The following is a 25,931-nucleotide window of genomic DNA, read 5'->3' on the forward strand; positions in this document are numbered from 1 at the left end:
CCTTCTAGATGTCTCCTGGCTTGAAGCCTTCCCTCACCAGCGCTCTGATGATCCACACCCCACACGCAGCACTCGGTGTTTCTCCCCATCTCTGTACTTACCCCACTAAGCCACAATTGTTCTTTCCGATGTGCTTCCAAAGGGTTTGGGCTTGACGAGGACAGGGAGTGTGCTGCCTGTGTAGGTGTGACACCAGTGTCCATGTCCTCTGACGCATGGTAGGCTCCTCCTCACATTTGTTAACTGAGACACCTTCAGCAGTCTCCAAGTCTCACTTTAAAGTTTTGTGCCTTTTTCTTCCAGAAAATGTTGCTTTTTCAGGATCTGGGATTTCACAGTTTGCAGAATATTACACTGAAGACATAGAAGAGAAACAGGAGCTGCTGTAGTGTAACACCTCTTCACACTTGGGATAAACTCATTCCCAGAACGGGGAAGTCATGTAGAGGCTGCCCCAGTTGAATCTTAGACAATTTCTGGAACATGGGCGTAGCCCAGGGCAAGGGCTGCTTTTTCAGCCATGCTCACTGCCGGGAACACACAGGAAATGATACCACTTTGAGAGTCCTTGAACTCAAAAGAGAAGGGAGAGGATGTGGGCCCGAGGGCTGTGGCTGTCCCAGCCCCATCCATCACCTTGAAGGTTAAGGAGTCGCCCTGTACAAAACCAGGACACCCTGCTTGGAGCAGTCCATAATATGTCATGACAGTTTAGCTGTCCTGTGACTGTCTGCTTATTAAGCCAAAAGGCTATCTGGTAGATGGGCTTTTGAAAACAATTAGAGTTGTTCTTGTATTCTGGTTTTGAGATAAGTAATCTAAATCCGACTGTGTGACTTTAGGGAGTACGGTTGGGTGGGGACGATGAGTCAGGTGTGCAGAGAAGATCTCCAGGAAGCCCCTGAACTATGGATCCCTCCGGCTTGTGGGAAACCCACTGCCTGGGTGCCCTGTTAGTGAGTCCTGGGGTCTAGGTCAGTCAGTGGCCTGAGGCTCTTTAGGACCCAGTACTGACTGTGTCTGGTGTGTAGTAGACACGCACTTCTTTGTCTATGTGAATGTGTGAAGCCGGGAGAGATGACCCATTTCCCAGGCTCCCCTTCTCTCCCAGGACACGTTTTAGATTCCCCAGCAATGCTTGCTTTGGCTGTATACAAGTTAAATATAACATCAGTTGTAGGGATAGTCTGTAGCCATTGATTGTTTATGTCTAATCACCAAGTGGAATGATAATGCCTAACGTAAAATATCCGAGCTTTAAGCTTGGCTTCATTTCCCGGCTAGATTATACAAATATATTTTGTACAAATATGATAGCATTGTATCTGCTATCAATGTGTTTTCCACACAGCATGGTGAGTAGATAAATGAACCCAAGAAAGAAAATGAAGGAGGCCACTTTTAAGATGTATTTTTAATTATGTGTCTGCATGCATGTCTATGTATGGGTATGTGTACATGCGTGCTGGTGCTTGTGGAGGCCAGAAGGGGTCATCAGATCCACTGGAGCTGGAGTTACAGGTGGTCGTGGGGTGCGCCTCTACAAGAGCTGTATGGACACTAGCCACTGGGCCCTGTCTCCAGCCCCAAGGGAAGCGTGAATGGTACTTACCTTGTTTTCTGTGGCTTAGACCCTGTATTCTCCTCTCCAGTTTTAAACACTGAGAAAACATTTGTTTGATACTGACTTGAAAAAGATGTATTTCTTTACTTTCATGTGTATGTGTGTTTCTATGTGGGTGCATGCTGTGTGTATTGGTGCTTTCAGAGGCCAAAAGAGGGCATTGGATCCTGGAGCAGAGTTGTAGGTGGTTGTGGGCCACCTGATGTGGGTGCTGGGTAATGAACTCAGGTCCTCTGGAGGAACAGTAAACCTCTTAACCACCCAGCCATCTCTCCAACTGATACTGACTTTCTTTTCTTAAAAACTCCAGTGCTGGCATCTGCCCAGAATGCTCCTCTCTCTTCCTCTCCCTAACCCATGCCCGTTGATTGAACTCTTGTTCATTCTTCAAGACCCCAAACAAATATTTTCTACTGCATAGAGCCTTCACCATCACTTCAGCCACAAACAATCTGCCCGTGGTGGTATGTCTTCCTGTCTTTGAATTCTTCCCATGCATCACATTTTGTTATGTAGGCATAGAGGGTGCTGTGATAGCATATACAAGTTCAAATTCTGTTCTTCCCTTGTTTTTCTGGGCCTTAGTTTTCCCATCTGTAAGTGAAAAGCTGGGTATCAGCCTTGCTTCCCCTGCTCTACTGAATGGGAGATGGGTAGAGTGCGGGATCAGAAAGGTTTAGACCACTGCCCTGGTCTCTCAGTTGCTAGCCTCACTGTCCCTGCCCCCCCTCCCCCCACTTCTCATTCACCTTGGCTTAAGAGTGCCGAGCGAGACTCGACTGAGAGCCGTGTGGAGGGAGTCTTTGTCTGTAACTTGCATTGATTGACATTTTCAGGGAATAAAGCACTTTAAAACTGACATTTTTTTGAGTGGCCCGCAGCTACTATAAAAATAGTACGACCACATTCTTTAAAGATGAATGTTAGTATCTGTGCCTGTCAAGGAAGGAAGCATGGCCTGCAGAGAATTAGCTCTTACCAGGGTCTTAGAAATGAACATGTGACAATTTTGGATTCTGTTCTACTGTTGACTTTGGGGCTACTATGACTTAGTGTCATCCTAGTATACCCAACGGCAGAGCCAAGTTCCCCAAGCTGAAGCCTCTCTGCTGATTTAACAGCATCTGTGCCTCCTTGTCACTGAGCAGAGGTCCCTTGTGAGACATCATCAGCAGTTTTGCTGCCAGCAGCTCTGCACTACTGGGCAGGAATCTTAGCTTCCCAAGCCTTTGTGTCTCCTCACCTGTCACCTGGTGTCTCAGGGTTTCTGTTGCTGTGAAGAGACACCGTGACCACTGCAACTCTTATAAAGGAAACCATTTAATTTGGGCTAGTTTACAATGTCAGAGGTTTACTCTGTTGTTGTTATGGTGATAAACATGGCAACATGCAGGCAGACATGGTGCTGGAGAAGGATCTGAGAGTTCTCCATCTGGATCTGAAGGCAGCAGGAAGGGATTATGTGCCACTAGACCTGGATTGAGCTTCTGAGACCTCAAAGTCTACCCCCTAGTGACTCACTTCCTCCAACAAAGCCTACTCCAACAAGACCACACTTCCTAATAGTGCCACTCTCTGTCGGTCTATGGGGGCCATTTTTATTCAGATCACCACACATGGGAACACAGGGGCTGTGGTGCACACTTGTAATGCGTGCATTGGGACGTGGAGGCAGGAGGAGTGCACGTTTGAAGCCAGGAAAGGCTGCATAACAAGACCTGCCCTCCATCAAACTGTTGTAAGAACTGTGAGAGGATGCGTATGAAGTGTTTGTGTGCAGATTGTTGATGTTGGGCGCCTTCCTTTGTCATTCTCTATTTTGTTAGACAGGCTCTCTCACTGAACTTGGAGCTTGCTGATTCAACTTGGCTAGCAGTTCAGCACGACCCAGGGATTCTCCTGCCTCTGGGGTTACAGGCATGTTCCGCTTTGCCTGACTTTCTTTGTGAGTGGTAGAGTTCCAAACCCAGACCCTCCAGCTTACCCAGCACTTGCTAACTAAGCTGTCTCCCAGCCATTTATGATTGTCTAATGCTGCTGAATTTTCATCTTTCTCAAAGAAGATAGTGTTTAATGTTGTGGATGCTTGCTTATTTCAAGTTCTGCTCCACATTTTGACTCTTAAATTTTGAGCTCTGTTCAGATAAATGCCACGCATGCTAATGCAGACTCTTAGGAGAGCTGCCCAAATTCCACAGCCTTCTCCTTTCTGTGCATGTGTGGGTAAAACTTTGAGTGTGGGTTGGTATGTGTGCCTTTGTTTCAACAGGGCCCCTGCCACCTACCACTGGCTCATCAGGTAGCACTCCGTCCACCATGTCAGGTCTTCTGGTATGGTACTTGCAGCTTCTGTCTGCCTCTGTTCATCTTAATCCGTCCCTTCCTTTCTCTGCAGTTTCTTAAGACTTGCTCAGTGTGTGACCTCGTACTGGTTTTCTGAGCGGTCCAGTGCATACATTGTCATTCACTTCAGTAGACTTCTGTGGATGCAGAGGGACTTCTGGCCAGCTTCTGGCTTTGCTCTGTCCTGTTAGGATGTTTACTCATGCTAACAGTGGCTTCTGACTGTTCTCGTAGGGAATGCTCACTCATCCTGACTGCTCTTCTGGACAGATTTAATGTGTGCTATGAATGTATCTGGTGCTATGAACTTTGATGTGTGGTACCTCAGATACCAATCCTAGTCCGAAGACAGATGAGCACATTAAATGGGCGGGTCAAGTCCTTGCTTGTTATCATCTCTACTTTATCATCTTGGGATGGAGAAAAGGACTCACGTCTTCCTAATTTTTATGGGAAGACATTGCTTTTAAAATGTAAATGTGGTAGATATCTTCTTTGTAACACATTTGACTATCAAACTTATCTATCATGGGAACTTTCTAGTAGTGAGATGGGTCATTTCAAGCAAGCAAGAAAAGGTCATCTCAGAGAGGAAACAAAGGAAATGGAATGGGTGAATGCAACAGAGAATGACAGGTGGAGGGGCTCAGCACACAGCCTGGCTGCAGGAGGTCTTTCCTGCTCAGACCTGTGGGAAGGCCTTAAAGCAGGAATGAGCCTGGAGCCAGCCTCCTGGCTGGTCACCGGAGCAAACATCAAGTCTTCTGGCACCAAAGGAACCTGGTAGAAGTGTGGATTAGATAAGAAAGTCAGGCACGGAAGAGACTGGGAATGCCTGCTGCAACCCAGCTGTGTGGGGAGCAAGTTGTGAAAAGAGGCAGAAGGCTACCCAAGTAACAGAGGGGCAAAGCAGCTGCCATGATCGGCTCAGGCTTCTGAGAAGACCCACTGCACGGTCAGCAGGTGTGTGTGTGTCCCCTCCAGAGTCACACATGGAAATCCTAAGTGCCAAGTTGATAATGTTAAGAGGTGTGTTTCTGGTCATTGGAGTTGATTAGATCTGAAGAGTGGAATCCTCCTGAATAGGATTAGTGCCCTTACGGAGGAGCCTGAGAGGGCTCATTTATCCCTTTAGCCAGGAGAGCCCCTAGCCAGAAGCTATTGCAGCTACCCCCAGAGTGGGACCGCAGAGGTGGACCCGGAAAGTGTGTCTGTCTCTGTGCCTGGTGATCCCTCACTGCTGTGTCTCCCGTTCATAAGGCCTCTTGTCGGGGGTCCTTTAGGGTTGATGAAGAAAGTGCCTTTGGGGCTGGGAGATGGCTCAGCTGTGTGTTCTTCACTCGCTGCTCTTGCAGAAGACCTGGGTTCAGTTCCCAGAACCTTCGTGGTAGCTCACAGCCATCCAGTTCTAGGAACTCTAATACCCTATTCTAGCCTTCACAGGCACCAGGCACGTGTGTGGTATGTGTGTATACACATGTAAGCAAAACACTCTTACACATAAAATAAATAAATCTTAAAACATTTTTTTTTTTAAAAAAAAAAGAATGTGCCATTTGTCACCTGTAAGCAGTTGAGTTTAGTGAGTGGAAAAATGAGTTCCTATCTGAGCTCCACAAATACAGGCCGGGAACGTTCTCTTCTATAGTAGCAGCTGCAGTGTGTCCAGGCTTCCTGGGCATCTCTTTATCCACACAGCAGGTGCACAGGCGTTGCCCGGCTCCCCTTGCAGTGTGTGTACAGGGAAGTCTCTGGGTACAGTGTAGGACTTGTGCTCCAGCTCCACACCTATGTCCTGTGACTAGATTTAGGCTAAGAGACCATTTAATTGAACTGTCTGTGTTTTAAGGGGAAGAAACTGAGGCCTAGAGAACCACATCAGCTTACCCAAATGCTTTTGTAGAAACCACCTTTCTAGTATGTGTGCCCATTCTTTATTCATATTCGTTTCTTCTTAAATAGTTTTTGTTTTAAGATTAAATTGTGTGTATAAGCATTTGCCTGCTGTAGGTGTGTGTACCATGTACATGATTTGAAGGCTGTCAGAAGAAGGGGATGGTCCCCCTGGAACAAGAGTTACAAATGGCCACCATGTGGGTCCTGGGAATTGAACCTGGATTCTCTGCAAGAGCACTAAGTGCTCTCAAGTGCTAAGCCACCTCTCCAGACCCCATCTTTATTCCTTTACCTTCCTGTTCTGTGGGTTTTTTCCTTTGTCAGGGTTCTCATAGAAATTGATGTTACAGGTAAAATCTCTCCATTTTTTTTTTTCCACATGGTCCTCAGCATAATATGTATTTACTACCTGGGTATCAGTGCTGACTTTCTGCAGGTGCCAGTTACGAGTAAGTTAGGGACTGAGGTTTACGGGGTGAAGAAAGTGAGAAAGAGGAGGAAACTGCTCCTTAATCGGAGGGAGCTGCTGTTGGCATTTGGACAGACACCCTTGGCCTTTTATTTACCCTTTTTTTTGTCTTTATCTATCTATCTATCTATCTGTCTGTCTATCTATCTATCTATCTATCTATCTATCTATCTATCTATCTATCTATCTATCTGTCTAATCTTATTTATTTATTTATTTTTTTGGTGCAGGGTTTCTCTGTGTAGCCCTGGCTGTCCTGGAATTCACTCTGTGGACCAGGCTGACCTTGAACTCAGAGATCTGCCTCTCTTTTCCTCCTGAGTGCTGAGATTAAAGGTATGCATCACCATTGCCTGGCTTTATTTACCTTTTAAAGCATAACTGACCATTTCATACAAGTATTTTATAGTATGTATTTTTAATTTAATAACACAGACAATTCCTTACATTTTTAAAAAGTCTTAGGATAATTTTTAATCATGCTATGGCATTATATTAAACAGTTGAAACTGGTGTTTGGATCGGGAAATAAGCATGGAGGTCAGAAAGGCCAGTTAGAAGGCTGCTTAGAAATAAGCTTCCACACACTTCAGTCTTCATTGCTATTTTTGACTTTGCAAGAATCAAATGTTCCCTGGTATACACAATTAAATACTGGAAATAGATGTTAGAATTATTAGAAAAACAGACATTTCACACAACAAGTACGTTCTAAATCTTTCTAGCTTCTCGATACACAGTGCGTCCTCAGTTTCTGTGGTCAGCCTGCTGTGTGACTACTGCAGCTTCGAGAGCATTGAGGACTTCTCCCCTTCATCCCTCTGCTTCCTCAGCTTCGGGGCCGTTCCCTCCTGAATGAGACCAAGAGTTTTATATTATCCATATGAATTTGATCACGTGCCTGGCTTATTTAACTTAGCGTAGTGGCCTTTAGTTCCATCCATTTGGTCACAAATAACAGAATTTATCATCTGTTTTTACATGTAATAATATCCCATTGTATGGAGGTATCGTATTATTATTATCATGCAATGGAATATTGTTCTTTGCCTTTCGTCTATTGATGGGCTCTCTGAGGTTGATGGGTCGTCTCCATGTCTCGGCCATTGTGACTCTTGCTACAGTAAACCCAGGAGCACAGCTGTCTCTGCAGCTTACGGGTTTCATTTCCTCGGCTTAAATAGCTGTTCTTTCACACAGATGTTAGGAATGCTTGAAGCGCTCCTGTACAACGCTTCTGACAACCCTTTCCTGCTAATACGCTTTTAGGTCTTGTGTGTTTCTTTGGCTACAAATAGCCTGTTTATATCCTTTGCCTGCCCCCCACGATTTCAGTGTTGTTAAGAGGTAGGAGTTACATAATGCGGCTGCCTTTTCATGTTCTGTGTGGCGATGTAACAGCTTCTCTTTGACAGTGTTTTTCTGTGTGTTCTTCTTGTCATAGCTGTCTCTGTGCAGCTGGATCATGGTTTATCTGTTGATAAACACTGGAGCAGTTTCCAATCTGACGCAGCTGTGAACAGTCTTTTACTTACGTTTTGGTGCACATCATACACATTTATGTTTGACCTGGGCAGAATTGTTTCGTTTCCACTAAGTAACTCTCCACCTTTCCTCCTATGTTTCTTTTAAAAGTGGTGGGCTCTGCTTTTCATGGTTTATTCTTTCATCCATGTAGAATAGGGTTCCTGAGATTTGGGACCCTATTCATTCTCAGACAGCTCACCATTTTCCCACCATTGTTTAGGGACAACTATGTCTTTGTTGGCTCACCAGCCCCGCCCTTGGCTGCTGGGCTTTCTTTTGCACGGTTGGCCTTCTCCTGCATCTGCACACACTCTTATCTGATGCTTCTTCTGTTTGTGTGTTCCAGGACGGGGAAACGTGAGATACTCCAACTCAGACTGTCGTGGGAGGCACCGCTCCCAACAGTCTTTTCCATGTCCTTTGCTGTATCTCATACTCATTTCCATTCAGCGTGTACATGGGAGCAGAATTGTTTGGCTCTGTCTATTTTCAGCTTTAGCAGATATCACTGCAGCTTTTCAAAATGGTGTGCCGAGTTTTTCTCCCACAGCAGAATGAAAATTCCAGCCCCTCTCTCATCTTCGCCAAAACTGTCCGGGCTTTCTTCCTCCTCATTCTTTTCTGGTGTTTATTATCCTGTGTGTGTGGAGTGTTGGTGTCTCTTCATGGTGTCATTTTCCGTATTGAAACCGGTCAGCTTTTCAAGTTCTTGCTGACCATCTATGCGTCTTTTGTCATCACTACCCCCGCCCCCAAAAGAGATGAAGCCAAGTGGAAGATAACTGAGTCATTGGGGGTGCTGCCCTCAGGAAGGATTGAGGCCGGTCTTCTGGAATGGATTCTTTTTCCTGACAATGGGCCTTTATAAAAAGAGCAAGACTACCCCCTCCCAGCCTCTCACTTTCCGTGTGCAAAGTGAATACCTCTGGCACGTACTACCACCATTTCATGCCACCCACTGTGAAAACCTTTACCAGGCCTGAGAACAAGCCAGCACTATGATCTTGAGTATCTAGAACTTTGACTTCAAAGAAACTCTTTCTTTAACAAATTACCCAGCCCCAGGCATTTTGTTATAGGAATGGAAAATGGGTTAATTCAATGATGTGTAAATAGGTTGCAGAGCAGTGCTTTGCCTAATGAAGTCTCCTTTGTGGGATGAATTATAGACACCACATGAAAATCAAAACAAAACAAAAACCCTTCTGAGCCAAGCGTAGTAGTGGATACCTGTAATTCCAGTTCATGGCAGGTAGAGGCAGGAGATTGAAATATGAGGCCAGCCTGGTCTACATAGTGAGCTGAAGGCCAGCCTGGGTTATATAGTGAGACCCTATCTGCACTCTCCAAATAAAGACCAACCCTTCCAATCCCCTTCTCGTGCACTAAATGAAATTCCATTTGTTTGTTTCCAGCAGGACTCTGAGAGAGTAATGATAATCACTGGACCAAACATGGGCGGGAAGAGCTCCTACATAAAACAGGTCGCTCTGGTGGCTATCATGGCTCAGATCGGTTCCTACGTTCCTGCAGAAGAGGCAACAATTGGGATTGTGGACGCCATTTTCACACGGTAAAATGTTCATTCTCTTTGAATGTATCTTGTAATAGGAGCTGAGGCCACACTGTCCCACAAACTCTCCTCTTACGTGCGTGTTGGCTTTACACTTAAATCTCTCAGGGCTCAGGAGCATAAATCATTAGTCACCACACACATTAATATGGAAGAGACTGACCGAGGGTGTCATTTTCCTGCAACAAGTCTTTTTTTTTCCCAAGTCTTTTAAATGAGTGCTTTAAGCAAAATCTTAGAGAGGGAATCAATATCTACTACATCCAGGCTTAGCCAAAAGGTTGTGAAGAAATAGAAGTCAGTATTTGAATGGAGAAAAGAAGTTATGGTGTGCCTTCCAGCATGGGAAGCTGAAACTCACCCCTCCCTCCCCATCGTGGAGGTGGAAATACCAAGCGAGATTGTTTAATTCACATTTATTTCCGCTCTCAAACATTGCATGTAACTGGCCAGGACTTAGAAGCTCCATATGTATGCTTAATTTCATGCGTTCTTAGCAATATGAGTAAAATACCATAGTTTTACTAAAAGGAATTTATAGTTTATCTATTTCATATCTCCCAATTTATCAGTTCTTGAGTGGTCTGTATCTCCTGTGTTACAATATTTATGTAAACACAATATATGTAAACATAACACTGTATAATAACCAAGCTCTCTATGTGGAGTGTCTGTTACTGTCCAGTTTCATGGTTAGACACTTGAGCCTTGAGTCCTACCAGAACTTACCTATTACCAATATTACCAGTATTAATGAACTTGGGCAGATACTGAAATACCTTAAAATTTGCTCGTTGAAACAGTCTTTCTTTGGACTTTTGAGGGTCTCGCTGAAGGACGGATTCACTAGTCAAAGGCTTTTCAGATGGAGTGGCAGGTGCAGCCATCAGCATTAGTAGGCACAGTGGGAGAAGGACCTATAGGGAGGCCCTCCAGGAAAAGCCTGAAGTAAATCAGGACTTGGTGAGAGATGGGTCCAGTGATGGAGGCGAGATGAGTTGTCAGGGGTAGCAGTGGTGTGCACATCTGGATGGAGAGTCCTGGTACCTATGGAAGGGGCAGGAGTATTTTAATCTTGCTTCTGCTGAGACAGAATACTACAGACTGGAGATGAGAGAGGTGGCGGGGAAGGGAGGATGTTCCTATGTGCATGACCATATGGAAGCGAGAGGTCAGCTTGGGTGTTCTTCAAGAGTCAGGAGCCGTCCATCGTGTTTCTTTGAGACAGAGTCTTTCAGTGGGACCTGAGGTTTGCTAACTAATCTAAGCTGACTGACCAGCAAGCCGCAAGATGCTGACTGGCCAACTCCCCAAGTGCTGGGGCCACAGGCTTGCTTGCACCACTGTGCCTGGCCTTTTCTTGGTGGGTTCTCAGGGCAAGAGAGACGCTCAGCAGTGCTGAAATGCCCAGCAGGATTCTGTTCCTAGCAAAGCTATATCACCAGCAACTTTAAAGTGTCAGATCCACGCTCCAGTGAGCAAGGGATGTGGAGTGAGTCTAAAGTGAGGTGCCATTGGAGAAGAATGGCCAAGAAGAGGAAGCCAGAGGCCACAGAGGGACTCGTTTTATTTGTCATCGTAGGTTTGCACCTGTTTTAGTGCTTTCCAGAGGAGAGATTATGTCCAGCTATTTATGATCCTAACGAAACAACGCAAAATGTGTTCATCACTTTTGGAGGGTGTTGGAATGAGTTACAATGGTACCCAAACCAAAAATAATCGTGAGTTATTTTGGAGAAAGATGAAGTAGCTCTCCTGACTTGAGGGGAAGTTTTTCTTATAGAAACTCTGTGGCTTAGTAGCAAGAAAAGGTGCTATGGATTACAGCACCCTTATGGGTCCTTAAGGTACTTACAGATCTAGGTCATAGTCAGAAATGGCTCATGTCACCAGAAGAGGGACAACCAGACATCAGGTACAGGTTTGAAACAAAGCTATGATGTCTTCTGGTCAAAGCACCAAATCTAAATCCATTCAGATCTTTAGCTCTGTCCCAAGGTTACAGGAGGAACATGATGAACACAGGAACCTTTTCAACATAGGACCATGGGGATTCTATGATCAGAGTGTAGAAATGGGAAGCAGTGGAATAAATGATGGGTATCCAGTCTGATACCTGAGACTGGGTAGCTAATAAAGAGACCTGTTGGGCTCAGCTGTTTGATTATAAAAGTAACAGGTGCACTATGACAGATATCTAACAGGATAATGGAATGTAAGGTGAAATGAAAGCATCCTCATCACTACATCCTGCTTGTCCGTGGTCTGTTCATCCAGTGCCTTTCTCTACGTTTTTGCTGTATAGATGGTCTTTGAAACAATACCCAGCAGCATTTGGTATAGTTTTAAGTTTTATGAACACTGTATCGTACTAACCTATGAGTGGCCTTCTCCCTTCACTATATTTATAAATGCAACTGTGTGTGGAGATATATATTGTTACTATGCCGGTTACTATGTATGTACCACACATTCCTTGGCAGGGATTTAGCATGAGTTCCATTTCCTACAGATGTAAGCAGTATTGGTACTTGTGTTCGTTGATCACTGGGGCATAAGTTCTAGCTCCAGAAACCCCAGTGGCCTGGGCTCAGCCACCCATCCCAATACAACAGCAAAGGGCAGAGAAGGAGAGAAGCAGATAAAGGCCCCATGACCCTAAGCCCGTCCTTGGCATACAGACATGAGCTTTAGGTTTAAAAAGAAGAGGGATTAGGGCAGGGGGAGGTTTGTATAATGAAATGATCGTGGTTATGGTGTGGTCTGGTTGATCATTTTCTCAGTCTGGCTCTGAGAAATTGGGCCTGTCTAGTTCTTGGGTGACGATTTGTCCCTGCTCTAAGCTTTGGCCTCTGCATCATAAGTCATTGCTGTGGTGTCTTTCCTGGAGCCTCCTGTTACTTAATGGGGAGTTTCAGTTGCTTAGATACAGAATGAAGGCAGAGATTCCAGGCTTTCATTCTGCTCTCAGTTACATTATGGGTCCAGGAGGGGAATTAAAGTTTCTGAGCAAAAGCAGCTTCTGGGTGCTTGTGACACTGACTTATACATTGTGTGCTGTACGTAAGTAAATCTTCCCCATCTAGTCTATACTGAGGCGTAGAATTGCTAGGCTGTAAGGAACGTGCATCTTTCAAGTTCTCCAAGAAGGCCATACTGGTTAGGAGCAGCAGCGTATGAAGTTTGTCCTCATGTTTAATGCTAAATTAGAATAAGAAATACCCACTTGGTGCCATTTCCATGTATTCTCCGGATTGCTGTAGGAACATGTTCATTTCTATTGTTTAATGTCCTTTATATGAAGTACCATCTGGTAGATTTTTGTTGTTGGTAGATTTTTGATGCTCGGGAGATTTAGTCCCCTCCCCAATGTACACACTGTGCTTATTTACAAAAAGCTTTGGAGAATACATTGTCCTTCCTCACACCTGCCAGGTCTTCTGTTATAATCCAGTGACTGCTTCCTCTTCATCCTTTTGTACTTGGCTGCCCAGACAGCAGAATCTAAATTCAAGGATCGTGTGTGGAAGCAAGTTAGATCTGATACAGGAGGGTTTCTCTACTGTGATGCTTAAATAGCTGCTTGTTTAAAATGCTGCACTCTAAGCCCAGTTCTTGTGATTTCGAACTGGGATCTCTGAGGTGGTGCCTAAGCATTCATGTCAGAACAGTCTCAAGTTAGAGAATTACCACATGGTTATAATCTTTATTTAATATGCATGGCAATTCTTCCTGTAAAAGTAAGTGATTATTCAAATTACATCATTGTTACTTAAAAATTCTTTTTGTATCCATTGAGAAATACACTGTAGCTAAACTGAGTGAGATGTTTGCATAAGGTTTGGCTCCAGACTTTAAGCTGCTTGTTTTTGTGTTTTATTGGACATCTGGAACATTGGGCTTAAATTTGTGTGGTCCATAATTATCAGTGGCATGCCTGCTGCGGCTCCTACAGTGTGCCGTTGGAAGGAGACGGAGGGAAAGCTGCAGTCAGACACATGGTTGGGGATCTTTTTCCTTGAATATTATAAGGTCATATGAATGCTGTCCCGAGTCATTAGGAGATCTTTTTTTAAGTAAGTTTTTGACCAACATCTATATTTGGCTCTAAGTGATGTATTTAAATGAGTATATTAGGATGTGTATGCCCATCAGTGAGATGCCTGTTTCCAAGCATCATTAGCATCTAGGGCATCACTGAGATCAGATCTGTTGTTTGTCTTCCTGATATATGAGTGTAAGCTTAAGCCTTATTCAGCTTCTCAGATTAGGTAATTAGGTTTGAGAAAAGCAATGAGTTATTAGTGTGGTTAGAAAGTCATTTGAGAAAAGCAAAACAATTGTCCTCTCCTCTCAACATTATTTCTGTTTGTGCCAATAAAAGGTTTATGGATGGAAGTGCTTACAATAACTGGCCCCTAGTGGATAATTTGATGGTGTGCTGCCCACACTCTTCTTCTGTGGCACCTAGTGTTGGGAGGAGCCATATTCAGGATGGCATGGGTGTGTTTGTCTTGAAATAGAACTAAAAAGTAGTGGACGCTTGGTGTTTAAAATTATTTCATGTGTTTGCTTTTGAGCGGAGAGGCAATTTGTTCATCCAATTTAGTTTAACTCTGCAAATATTGGTTGGACACAAACTGTGAAGAATGTCCAGAAGAGAATTCATCCTTCATGGTCAGAAAGAAAGCATCTCAAATGAGTGCATCTTCTCTCCAGTTGTAAATACCCACACTAAAGACCACATGATAGATGGCATTTAACTAAAGGAGCAAACCCTCTTTCTTTAGTGGCTTCAGGAGTTTTGCCTTGGGAAGGTCTCTGGTGGGTTTAGTTGTGTAGCAAACATGAGATACCTCGCTCCTGCTTTTGGTGGGAAGTGTGAACTTAATACCTTTACTCGGATCAAAGTCTCCTGAAGATTTGCTGTGGGTGCGAAAGGATCCCTTGCTTGTAGTTCCCCGAAGGTACTGTACAGGAGGGTGTGGTGGAAGGGGCCTTAAACGCTGCTTTTCTTTTCTGAAGATTCTGTTTAGTTGAGAGCAGTTTTAAGTTCACAGGAAACTGAGAAAAAACGCTAGAGATTTCCCAGAGGTTCCTGCCTGGTGCGTGCAGAGCCTCCCCCAACGTCAGCCTCCCTAGCGAGTGGTCCAGCAGATGAAGAAGCTCCATTGCCACAGCATCACCACGCAGAGCTCCTGGTTTCCATGAAGGCTCATTTTGGTTTGTACGGTGTCACCTTCCTGAGAGTCCTCTCTGCCCTGTTTATTCCGTCTTCCCTCCCCCAGCTGCTGCTCCCCACGGGTCGTTTTACTCTGCGTCTGTAGTTTTGTCTTTTCTTGGAGTATCTTGTAACAAAGAGCATGAGTCCCTTCTGCGCTGTAGGCTTCCTTCTCTTGATAGCCCTGGAGTTTCCTCTGGGTCTGCTAGGGCTTGATAATTCATTTCTTTTTGGTGTTGGATAATAGTCCACTGTCTAGATTACCACAGTGTGTATTTGCTTACCATTTCTACACTAAAAGACATCTGAATTGCTTCTGAGATTCAAAAATTATGAGTAAAGTTGCTAAAAACAAACCTGTAAACATCCATGTGTGGGTCTTCATGTGGCTATATGTTATTAACTCTTTGGTAAGAAGCATACTTGATCAGTCAGGTGACACTCTAGTGCATTTTGTTTTATATGCAGTGGTTACCTCCTAAGTACAAAGCTCTGAGCTTGATGCCCACTGCTGCAAGTGAACAAATAAAACTAAAGCTAAGAAATCTTTGGGTTGATTATTATTATCATTATTATTATTATTATTATTCCTGTTCCTTCCACATCCCAGCCTCTGTGACCCCCATTCTGTCCATACCGCAGCCTCAGTGACCTTCATGCTACTCTTCTTTTGGGTTTGTTCTAGATTCCACACACAGCTAAGGACATGTGACATCTTCTTATTGTGCTTTTCCACCTCACATAATGTCCTCCAATTTCATCCGGGCCACAAGTAACAGAACCCCCTTGTTTTTGAGGCTGCATAGTATTCCATTCCATACTTGAGCCACGGTTTCACTACCCACCTGTTATCTGTCAGCCCCCTAAGCCCCAACATGGCTGCTGTGACTAATGGTGCAGTGGTCTCTCGGTCTCTCCTCCCCTCCCCTCCCCTCCCCTCTCCCCTCCCCTCCCCTCTCCCCTCCCCTCCCCTCTCCCCTCCCCTCTCCCCTCCCCTCCCCTCCCTCTGTCTCTCTGTCCCTCTGTCTCTCTTTCCCCTTTCTTTCTCTCCCCCCTTCTCTGTCTGTCTCTGCCCTCCTCCCCCACACACAAAGTAGTGATCTTTAGCACAGACTGGTCCTGAACGTCCCATCCTCCTGCCTCAGCCTCCTGCACGTTGGTATAAATGAGCCACCCTGCTCCTTTCTGTATTTAAGTGTCTGAACCTGGAGGTTGGAGGCGGAGGTCAGGTGTCGTCTTCCTCTGCCTCACTCTCACTGAACCTGGAACTCCCACATTGTGTCCCGTGACTGACTCAGGTTTGCCCAGTGAACACCTTACCAACTGAGTGTTCCCCGGCCCCAGCTTTGGTTTTTTTGTTTTAAGACAGTGCCTTTCTCTAGCCTTATCATGGTGATCCTCCTGTGGCGGTGCTGGGATTACAGATGTGCATCACAGTACCCAGCTCTAGGTGTCAGGTGTTTGTAATTCCATCCCTTAAGGGGTAATGTTTATGTTGAACTAAAGACAATGTCAGTAGTCACGTAGGTAAAGAGGTGGGTTTACTCTTTGCATTTTGTATACCCTTTAAATACCATTTGGTAACTTCACAGTTTTAATAATTGCACCTTTTTCTCTTCGTAGACTTTATCTTCTTGGATTCTTTTCTCTCTTCCACCAGCCATTTTTTTTTTAATTATAAGTATGGGCTAAGCGGGGTGGTGCACGCCTCTAATCCAAGCACTCAGGAGGCAGAGGCAGGTGAATCTCTGTGATTTGGAGACCAGCCTGGTCTACCGAAGACTTCCAAGACAACCAGAGGTACATAGTGAGCCCCTGCCTCAAGAACAAACAAACAAATCAGGGTATTTTATTACTGAGTAGGTTTCTTACCTTTAGTTCAAGTTAGACTACCCAGAAAACAAGAAGCTTAGACGGCTGCACTGGGCAGAATTCTGCAAATATCTAAGCAAAGTGAAACAAAGGGAAAGAATCCAAAATGCTTAACCATTTGAAAAACTTCCCAAATAAAAGATAGAATGGTTGATTGTCCTCTAATGTGACCTATCTGAGATCCTGAAAATAGGGAAGTTCATCGTCAGAAGATAGAATGTAGTTCATCTCGGCTGGGAAGACTGAGCAGGCTCTCAGTGGGTACAGTCTCTTAGAGAGGCTGAAAGTTCTAGAAAAGGGCAGCGGAGATGGCTGTGCAACATTGGGAACGTGCTTCCTACCACAGAACGGGACACCTCCAGACATTTTTAAAGTGCTTGATGGCAAAGAATCTTGTTGTAAGACAAGTAACTATTGTTTCATTTGATGGCTTAATATTTAAGCCCCGATAGCGCGAGCATACGTCTCCCTCACACAAGCATTTCCTTGGGAAAGCCCAGCCACTGTGATTGGAAGGGAGAGAGGCCGTTCCTGTTTCTGTCACTGAGAAACATGTAGCACACTAACTCAGAATATCAAGATCTCATTAAAAATAGTCTCTTAGAATCTCCTGGAAGTGTTCTTGATTGTAGAAACTAGTTCAAAGAAGTAATCATTTCTTTCCTCCAGTTAGTTTCTGAAGCTGTGTTGACCTATATACGGGTTACGGGATGGGAGGGGGAGGGGATTAGTAAGATTAGTCAGCTGCTACTCCTAAAAATATCGGTTGATTTTGTCTTCTTAATCGCACAACTGTAGCCTCTGTCTGAGAAGAACGCTGAAGAATGCCTTTTCCATTTTTGTGACAATTGAATGTGAACCAGACAAACATACTAACGTGTTCTAGAATTCCCCAAAATCTCCAACACATTTTAACATCTGAAGAACTTGAGAATCATTATCCAGTATATGTATGTCTTGTTAATTTAATATGAAATTACAAACTCTTGTTTTCTATAATCCTGCTTTGCTGCAAGAAGTTACTTTTGACTAAAAGAAATGACTAAGCTATAAGGCAATAAGAGAACATCATTGTCTTGGTCTAGGACAAAGATTGAAATGTAAAATAACCTCGGATCTATTGATTGTCCCCAGCCAAACTCAAATACATAGACCTGATGTTCATTCAGGAGAGCCAACAGCAAATCCTGTTATCAGTAAACAATTCCCACGTGACTTGCAGCATCAGTGACTGGTTAATGAGCCGTCTTTTCCCACGGTGTCTGGTCAGCAGCATTAGGTTCTCTAGGAAAGCAGAATTATGATTAGACTTGTGCCAGCTCCTAGGGCAGAAGCTCTTAGGGGATTCTATGAGGAGCAGGGTGACTTTGCTTGTAAAGAAGTTAAAAGACAAACAAACAAACTCAAAAGATATTTGTAACCACTAACTAGTCTAATAGAAGAAGTGTAATAAAATTCTGTTCGAGCATCTCTGAAATCATATCTGGCTGTCTTAAGAACAGAAACCTTACCAGGGTGTGTGAAGTACTCATGATGGCTTAAAACCATCTCGCCCCAAGCGGAAAAGCTTGTGTTCGCCTCTTGCCTGCCGTAGACCAGCCCTGCTGATAGTGATGGTGGCCTGCCTTCTCAGTGTCTCCGTTCATCTGTAAAAGAAGAGTGTCAAACAGTGACCGAGAACTTGTCCAGCGCCGTTGGCTTTTGCCTGGCTGTGATGAGGGCAAGTTCTTTCTATCAAGGAGAGGATCTATTAAGGGAGAGAAAGTGTCCCGATTCTCTACAGAAAACATAGGCCTAGAGAAAAAAACAAAACCGAATGGGCAAAGTGAGCAGCCTGTGGAGTGCAGTCCTCTTTTGTTGTTCATAGCTTGTCTAAGTCAGGCGGTCTTGAAGGAAAGATGGAATGAGAACAAACATTTTTGGTAAAAAGTGTCTAAGAGGCAGTCTGGGCTTTGGCTGAGATTTCCAGAAGCGTCTACAGCTGTGATCATCGTCCTAGTGAAACAGTCTAACATGGAAGTTAGCCATCCTGTGTATGGTGACGCAGTTCTGAGTGGCAGCCAGAGCAATGGCACTAGTCTCTTTACTTGGGTTTCTGCTTCTGCTATACCTAGCTATGAGGAAGTGTGTGTGTGTGTGTGTGTGTGTGTGTGTGTGTGCGCACACATGCTTGCATGTATCTGTGTATGTGTATGTGGGGGGGTGTCTGTGTGTCTGTGTGTGTGTGTCTGTCTGTTGGTGCTGGGTATTGAACCTTGGACCATAAACAAGCAAGGCAAACACTCTACTTCTGCACTGCCCCAGCTCCTTGTTGTTTTAACTTTGAGATAAGGTCTTGCTGAGTGCTAGGACTGGTCTGGAACTCATTATCGTACTGAGCATGCGCTTAGCATCTGTAAGGCTCTGGTTGATCCAGAGGACCAGGCTACAAGTGGGGGCAGGAAGGGCAAGGGAAGAGGAGAACACAGATTTGTAAATGTCTTCTGACAAACCCAGTCTTCCCAAAAGTCCCCATTAGTGCTTTAAAGTTAATACCAAGGCAAGCTGGCCACTTCCTGTGTATGCACACAGTGCGCCTTTGCTTTACGGAGTCCATTTCAACAGATCTCTAAAAGAACCCCAGCGATATTGAAGAGGATGCTTAGAATACCGTTAGCCACCATGTTGTAGCGGATTTCTTCTGTGTGTTAATCCACTGGAGATGGGAAAGAAGGCCTTGCTCCATGGCTTTTCTCTGATGCACACATCAATCTCCATCTTCCTGCCTGGTGGCTTGAAAGATGCTTGAGGAGGAGAAAATGTCAATCAGTAATGTGCCCATCCACAGATGACTTATGCACACTCTGATAACCTGGGTTCTGCACAAGTCATTTCAATAAGCGTGACCCACAGTACAATGCTTTTTACATGTTATAATTGTGGAAGCAGTGGCTGTCACGATAGGAAATACAGAGTAGTAACAGCAACTACGGACTGGCATGGGAAGGCTTCCTGAGCCTTGACCACCTCCACCTCCAGCCTTGATTACTAGAGGCTGCCTTGGAGCCTTGCTGGGTTGATTCCTGTGAGCATTGTAACTTCTCAGAAAGTTATAACTCTAAGCTTAAATTTATCGGCTGGTTCTAGTAATGTCTGACCTCTTGCTACAAAATCTGAAGGGATCCTTTATTAATTTCTGACTTTTCTTTTCTCCTTTCAGTTTTGAAAACTTCTACCTTGACAGGGTCTCAGCATTTCTGTCGCTGTAGTGATCTCTTGTGTAGAGGTGAGGTTTTTGGCTGGTGGGAGGGGGCTGAGATCAGGTCTCACTAAGTACATACCACTTTTAGAGGCTAGTTTTAAGATACAAAGATATAATCAGTTTATATTGTTGTAATGCAGTACATGCACTTTCATGTTAAAATATATAGGTTATGCACACATGTAGAGCAGGAATATAAATGAGCATGTATGTAAAATTCTAAGATACAAACTTTGTCTGTTGAAGGGAATCTTCTAAGCATCCCAGTCAAAGTGCTTCTTATTTCTTTCTAGCCTTTTTATTTCCTCTCAATTGCTACGATTCCTTATACTTTTTCTTAAATACTATTTTCTCTTTTCTTATCTGTCTCAAGTACTTTTCTTGTGTAAGCAACATAGTAGCCAATATTCCAAGTTCTAGAAAGTCTAAAATAGCCTGATTTTTCTTTACATCTATTTTGTAAGTTTAGATAAAATGAACACCCAGATTTGAAATCTCAAGGCATTGTTCCTGCTCTTCCAACATGGCTTTCATTGTGGATGAAAGTCACAGTCTGTCTCCTCCCTTTGTTCCCAGTGAGATTTTTCTTTGAAATATTTAGGATTTTCCTAAAATCCTGTCACAAGATTGCACCAAATGTAATCTAGTCATAGTCAGTCAGTATTTAGTGGGACTGTCTGCTCGAAGCGAGCTTTCTCTTGCCCTAGAAAGCTCCCTTCACCTGGTGGCGTAGTTCCCTGTGTCCGTGTTCTGTGCTTGTCCACACACCCAGGCTTCAGGCCACCGTGTGGTCTTCTCACTCCTTGGCTTGTCTGTTTACATCCTTGGCGGTTTCTCTGGCTTCATCTTCCAGGTCAGCGTCGTGGTCTTCCATAGCGTCTCATGTTTCCCTGATCTGCTTTTAGTTTTCGTTTCCAGGGCTTGCGTGTTTTGCTGTTGTTTCTTTTTAAGGAACGTTGGTTGTAAGTCTTCCTTCTCACTCTCACTGAGAATACCACAGGTATTGATGATCCTCAGGAAATTGTATTGGTACCCGTTTTTCCTAGAGTGTTTGTCAGCCCTTTTTTCTCATTCCTCTTCAATGTGGATTCAGCCCATAAAAGTCTCACTATTTCACAGTAGTAGCCCAGTCTAGTGATGCAGCCCTCAACAGGTGGCCCTTGGGAAACATTTAAAAATCTGAATTGTAAGAGTAATCATTGCAAAATTGAGGTAAATAACAGTGTATGAACTTTGAAAATGTGGCTGGAGTGTTGCTAAGTTAGCAGCATTTCAGATGATGTTTTCTGTGGATTGATTTTAAAATGGATAAAATTGACAGCACTTTGTTTTCAAATGCCACTTATTACTGTTACAACTTGAGCTGCGCCCACCGTGGGCATCAGGATTCATCTCCCTTGTGGTTGCCTGCTCCAGCCATGCTGCCCATGACTCAGTGTGGTTATGAATTTGTGCAGAATACAGGCTCCACTGGAGTGCTGCAGGTCAGGTGTGAAGTGTGTACCTGGTTTGTGAACTGTTGATGCAGAACTACGTTGATAAGGGGGTTCACAGAGACAACAGTTACTAGCGTTCTGTGACGCCAACTGTGAACTTCAAGCCTGAATTCTGGGCTTTCTAATTAGTTGCAAGACCTTATTCTATTACCCTGTTACTCTTTCTCATCTTTCAGGTTCCTTTTACGACTAAATGTTTTCCCAAGTAAACGTGACAGAATATTGCTGTCACCAGTGCCCTGGAAGAAGTTTCAGGGACCTATGGTTATATGAGTTAAGGAAATACCTGTGCTGGAGCCTTTTCTGAGTCATGCACAGTGCATAGCTATATACTCAAAACTCCAGAAGACTGCTTTATGGAAGGACAGACAGTCTTGAGAGTTTCGGACTCTGACATCTTGGAGATGTGTTTACATGGGAACCTCTATGAGTTGCTGTCCAAAGCCTTTAAACATCTGTAAGTTAGTTCTAGGACAAAAGTTTCATTGTGTGGAAATTATTTTGTATATAGTAATTGACTTTTTAATCACCCTGGATTTTGCATAAGAAAATGCTGGAAAACTTCCCAAATTGTACAAGTCCTACCGCTAATAGATTTTTAAGCATAGTGACACAGAGAAGTGTTATTTTGTCCTGGGAACACCAAGGTGTGGGTTTGGAATTTTGAAGACAAAAACAGGTGAAACTGCCTACTTTTCCAGAGTTCTGTCTAGAATGTTCTTTCAGGGTTCAATTTGGGTCCAATACATTCTTTGTATCCAATGTATGTTTTATTTAATATAATTTCAATTTAAAATAATTTCAATTACTGTTACATACACACATCATAAATTTATTGTTCATAAAGCAATTATTTGGCCTCAAAGGAAGTAACTCGGGAAAATCACGTGTTCTGACCTTGCTTGTAGGATGGGTGCTGCAGACAATATATACCAAGGTCGGAGTACTTTCATGGAAGAACTCACGGACACAGCAGAAATAATCCGGAAAGCAACACCTCAGTCCTTGGTTATCCTGGACGAGCTGGGAAGAGGGACAAGCACCCATGATGGCATCGCCATCGCCTATGCTACGCTGGAGTATTTTATCAGAGACGTAAGCAGCCACCACACCTTGACTGTTTTTTTTTAAAAAGATTTATTTATTATGTATACATGTATGCATGCCAGAAGAGGGCGCCAGATCTCATTACAGATGGTTGGGAGCCACCACGTGGTTGCTGGGAATTGAACTCTGGACCTCTGGAAGAACAGCCAGTGCTCTTAACTGCTGACCCATCTCTTCAGCCCCCTTTACAGTTTTTATGAACTAATATTATTTTAAGTTGGCATGTTATAACAACATCCATTTAAACGTGAGATAATTGAACTCAGCTCCTTAATAAGTCTGTCGCCTCACTTTTTGTGGTGAGACCTGAAATGTGTCCTCATGGTTACTGTATAACTATGGTCGTAATGCCCTTATTAATACCTGCATGCCCCTCCCCCTTCTGTATGTGTATGAGCAAGGAGTGTGCATGTCTGTGGGGTGCACATGGGCACACGTGCATGTGGAAGCTGGAGGTCAGCCTCAAGTGTTGTTCCACAGAAGCTGTCCACCTTGTGCTTTGAGGCAGGCTCTCACCCGGGACCTAATAAGCCAGGCTTGCAAGCCAGGAGCCCCAGAGAGCCTCCTGTTTCCACCTCCCCAGGAATGAGAGTGCACGCTCTCACAGCACACCTAGCTTTGTCCTGTGTGGCAAGCACTTCAGTGCCTTCGTTACTGAATTAAATAGCTAGGATAAGTTCTGGGGTTTGTTCCAACGTTTATTTAGATAATACACATAATGATAACATGATTTTTTCCTTTAAAATGAATACTTTTCATTTTTCTTTAAAAATCCTTATTTGAGCCTGGTGGTGGTGGCGCACGCCTTCAATCCCAGCACTTGGGAGGCAGAGGCAGGTGGATCTCTGTGAGTTCGAGGCCAACCTGGGCTACAGAGTGAGTTCCAGGATAGGCTCCAAAGCTACACAGAGAAACCCTGTCTTGAAAAACAAAAAAAACAAAACAAAAAACAAACAAAAAAAATCCTTATTTGAAAAAATATGATTTTTGCTTCATTTGGTAAAGTCCCATTTGTACCACCAACACATTTTAACATCTGCTTAACCTTTAGGAGGAAGTTGGGACAGAACTGAGTTTGCCACCCCGAGATCAAGTTCATAATTTCTGCTGTGTTAGACTGTGTCAGTGTTAGGACTGCCAATAAATGAATGTCATTGTTCACCCAGGGTTTAGCAGTGGCATGGCGGGGGGCTTCTGATTCAGTGTTTGCTATCGCTATGGTGAGGCCGCCAGTGGGGGCAGCTGGCATCTGAAAGCTGGACAAGAACCGCAGGATCCCCAGTAATGTCCTGGCTCACACATAAGGTTCCCAGCTTGGTGCTGGGGTTGCCTGGGCCTTCCATTCTTTCCCTGGGCCTACTGGGTGTCTTCGACAGAGTGAGGCCAGGTTTCCTCCAAGGCAAGCAGTCAAGAGACCTGCAGAGGGCAGGACTGCTCACGACCTGACCTCATGGTTGGGAAGAACTACCCTCTGACAGTACTGACTCTTCCTGAACAGCAGCATGGCCTGGCTGCTCTGTGGTTAGCTTCTCTTTGGTGTCTTTCCTTAGAGTTACATGGTTCTTGTTGGGTGCATTCTAAAATACGTTTTTTTTTTTTTTTTTTTTTTTTTGGTTTATCGAGACAGGGTTTCTCTGTGTAGTTTTGCACCTTTCCTGGGACTCACTTGGTAGCCCAGGCTGGCCTCGAACTCACAGAGATCCGCCTGCCTCTGCCTCCCGAGCGCTGGGATTAAAGGCGTGCGCCACCACCGCCCAGCTAAAATACGTTTTTTACAGTTATGCCCAAGAATTTAATTTGAGTAGTGCTTGTATAAGTGATGCTTAGTTTTTCTTTTAATTTCAAATTCTACTTTTTATAGAATTTTTTTTTTTTTTTTTTTTTTTTTTGGTTTTTCGAGACAGGGTTTCTCTGTGTAGCTTTGCGCCTTTCCTGGGACTCACTTGGTAGTCCAGGCTGGCCTTGAACTCACAGAGATCCGCCTGACTCTGCCTCCCGAGTGCTGGGATTAAAGGCATGCGCCACCACTGCCCGGCCCAAATTCTACTTTTTAACTTCTGGTATATAGGAAAGCAGTTGACTTCTATGTTAACCACAGTGTTAATGCCATAAAAGACTAAAAAAAGAGGATATTAAAACATATGAGTCATATTCTATGATAATTAATTTCTTATATATAAATTTTATTCTGGTTGCATGGGATTTTGTTCCTAGAAGATAGAATCTTAAATGTTTACAGACACTCTCTGCAACTAATTCTCAAATGGTTAGGGCTAAAGATGTAGCTCAGTAGCAGAACACTTGCCTAGTGTGTGAAAGCCCTCTGGGTTCAGCCATCAGTACTGGAGGAGGGAAAGAAGACTCAGGAAAGTGTGTGCATGTGCATGTGTGTGTGCGCGTGCGTGCGTGCGTGTGTGTGTGTGTGTGTGTGTGTGTGTGTGTGTGTGCATGTGTATGTGTGTGCGTGTGTGTGTGTGTGTGTGTGTGTGTGTGTGCATGTGTATGTGTGTGTGTGCATGTATGTGTGTGTGTCTGTCTGTCTGCCTGCCTGCATGGAATGAAGGAAAGAGGGAATGTGGCAGAGTGGTAACTGGTTGTCTAAACCAAGAGTATATGGTGGTTTTCGTTCTTTTCTTGCAGCTTTTCTGAAGATTCGGATTTTTAGAGTTGAGATGTTTTCATTAAAACAACACTATATGTCTCACTGTTTTAGGTGAAATCCTTAACCCTGTTCGTCACCCACTATCCACCAGTCTGTGAACTAGAAAAACGTTACCCGGAGCAGGTGGGGAATTACCACATGGGATTCTTGGTCAGTGAGGATGAGAGCCAGCAGGAGTCAGGTATGCAACCCCTTGCAGGAGCAACAAGGTGAATAGTCCTGACATTCAGCTCGGTAACTCCAAGTTTATAGGAATATGAGCTCATTGCTTATTAATAATGCAAGCTGTGATCATCCATTCTAAAAAACATTTGGCAAATTCATTTGCTGTAAGCCTTGAGTCACGAAGCATGTACATGTGTTTGTTTGCTAACTCAAAGTCCTTCTCTGTTTTTCCCTCATCTGTTTAAATGGCGACCCTTTTTCCCAAAGCAGAAGTTCCTCTTAGTCCTGCACGTTTTTCCTCAGTTCTCATCCTAGGATAAGATAGTCGAGTGCAGAGGACTTTCAGTCACCTTTAAAATGTTCACCACCTCCCCCATATCATCTAACATACTTACTACAGGTCGTGTTCTAGAGTGGAGCTGAGTTGTGTCTTAGTGTAATAAAAGAGAATCAGGGGAGAAGTGGCTTGCCCATGTCAGCCACATTTTCTGCTTCTGGGCCCTGCTTCCCTAGCTTCTCCAGTACTGCTTCCATCAGAGGACGAGCTCTTTCCCTGAGAAGGAGCATCCTTAGCCAACAGGAAGAAATGCGTGTGCCATAAGTAACCTAGTAAGCGTTAGAGCAACCCCCACCCCCAGCAGTAGTTTTTTTAAGCTACCAGCCTGTGGTAGTTTGCACAGTTGGTATGCTGTAATGGAAAATCCATTATCCAAGACACGCCAGAGTCCAAATTTA

General features: G+C 44.1%; 1 protein-coding gene across 5 annotated transcripts in view; it reads left to right on the top strand.

Annotated features, from left to right (window-relative positions):
* Positions 1–25,931, top strand: part of Msh3 (mutS homolog 3) — a 142,036-nt gene that overhangs the window by 107,338 nt on the left and 8,767 nt on the right. For 4 of the 5 annotated variants that reach the window (XM_052743594.1, XM_052743590.1, XM_052743592.1 and 1 more), the window contains 3 exons: positions 9,275–9,432; positions 22,171–22,357; positions 25,083–25,212. In XM_052743594.1, coding sequence (XP_052599554.1) covers positions 9,275–9,432; positions 22,171–22,357; positions 25,083–25,212 — 475 coding nt within the window. The remainder of the gene's footprint in view (positions 1–9,274; positions 9,433–22,170; positions 22,358–25,082; positions 25,213–25,931) is intronic. The other variant, XM_052743591.1, reaches the window with a different exon arrangement.

Source organism: Peromyscus californicus, unplaced genomic scaffold (assembly GCF_007827085.1).
Source record: "Peromyscus californicus insignis strain IS unplaced genomic scaffold, ASM782708v3 Scaffold_18__1_contigs__length_77618521, whole genome shotgun sequence".
Lineage (NCBI taxonomy): Eukaryota > Metazoa > Chordata > Mammalia > Rodentia > Cricetidae > Peromyscus > Peromyscus californicus.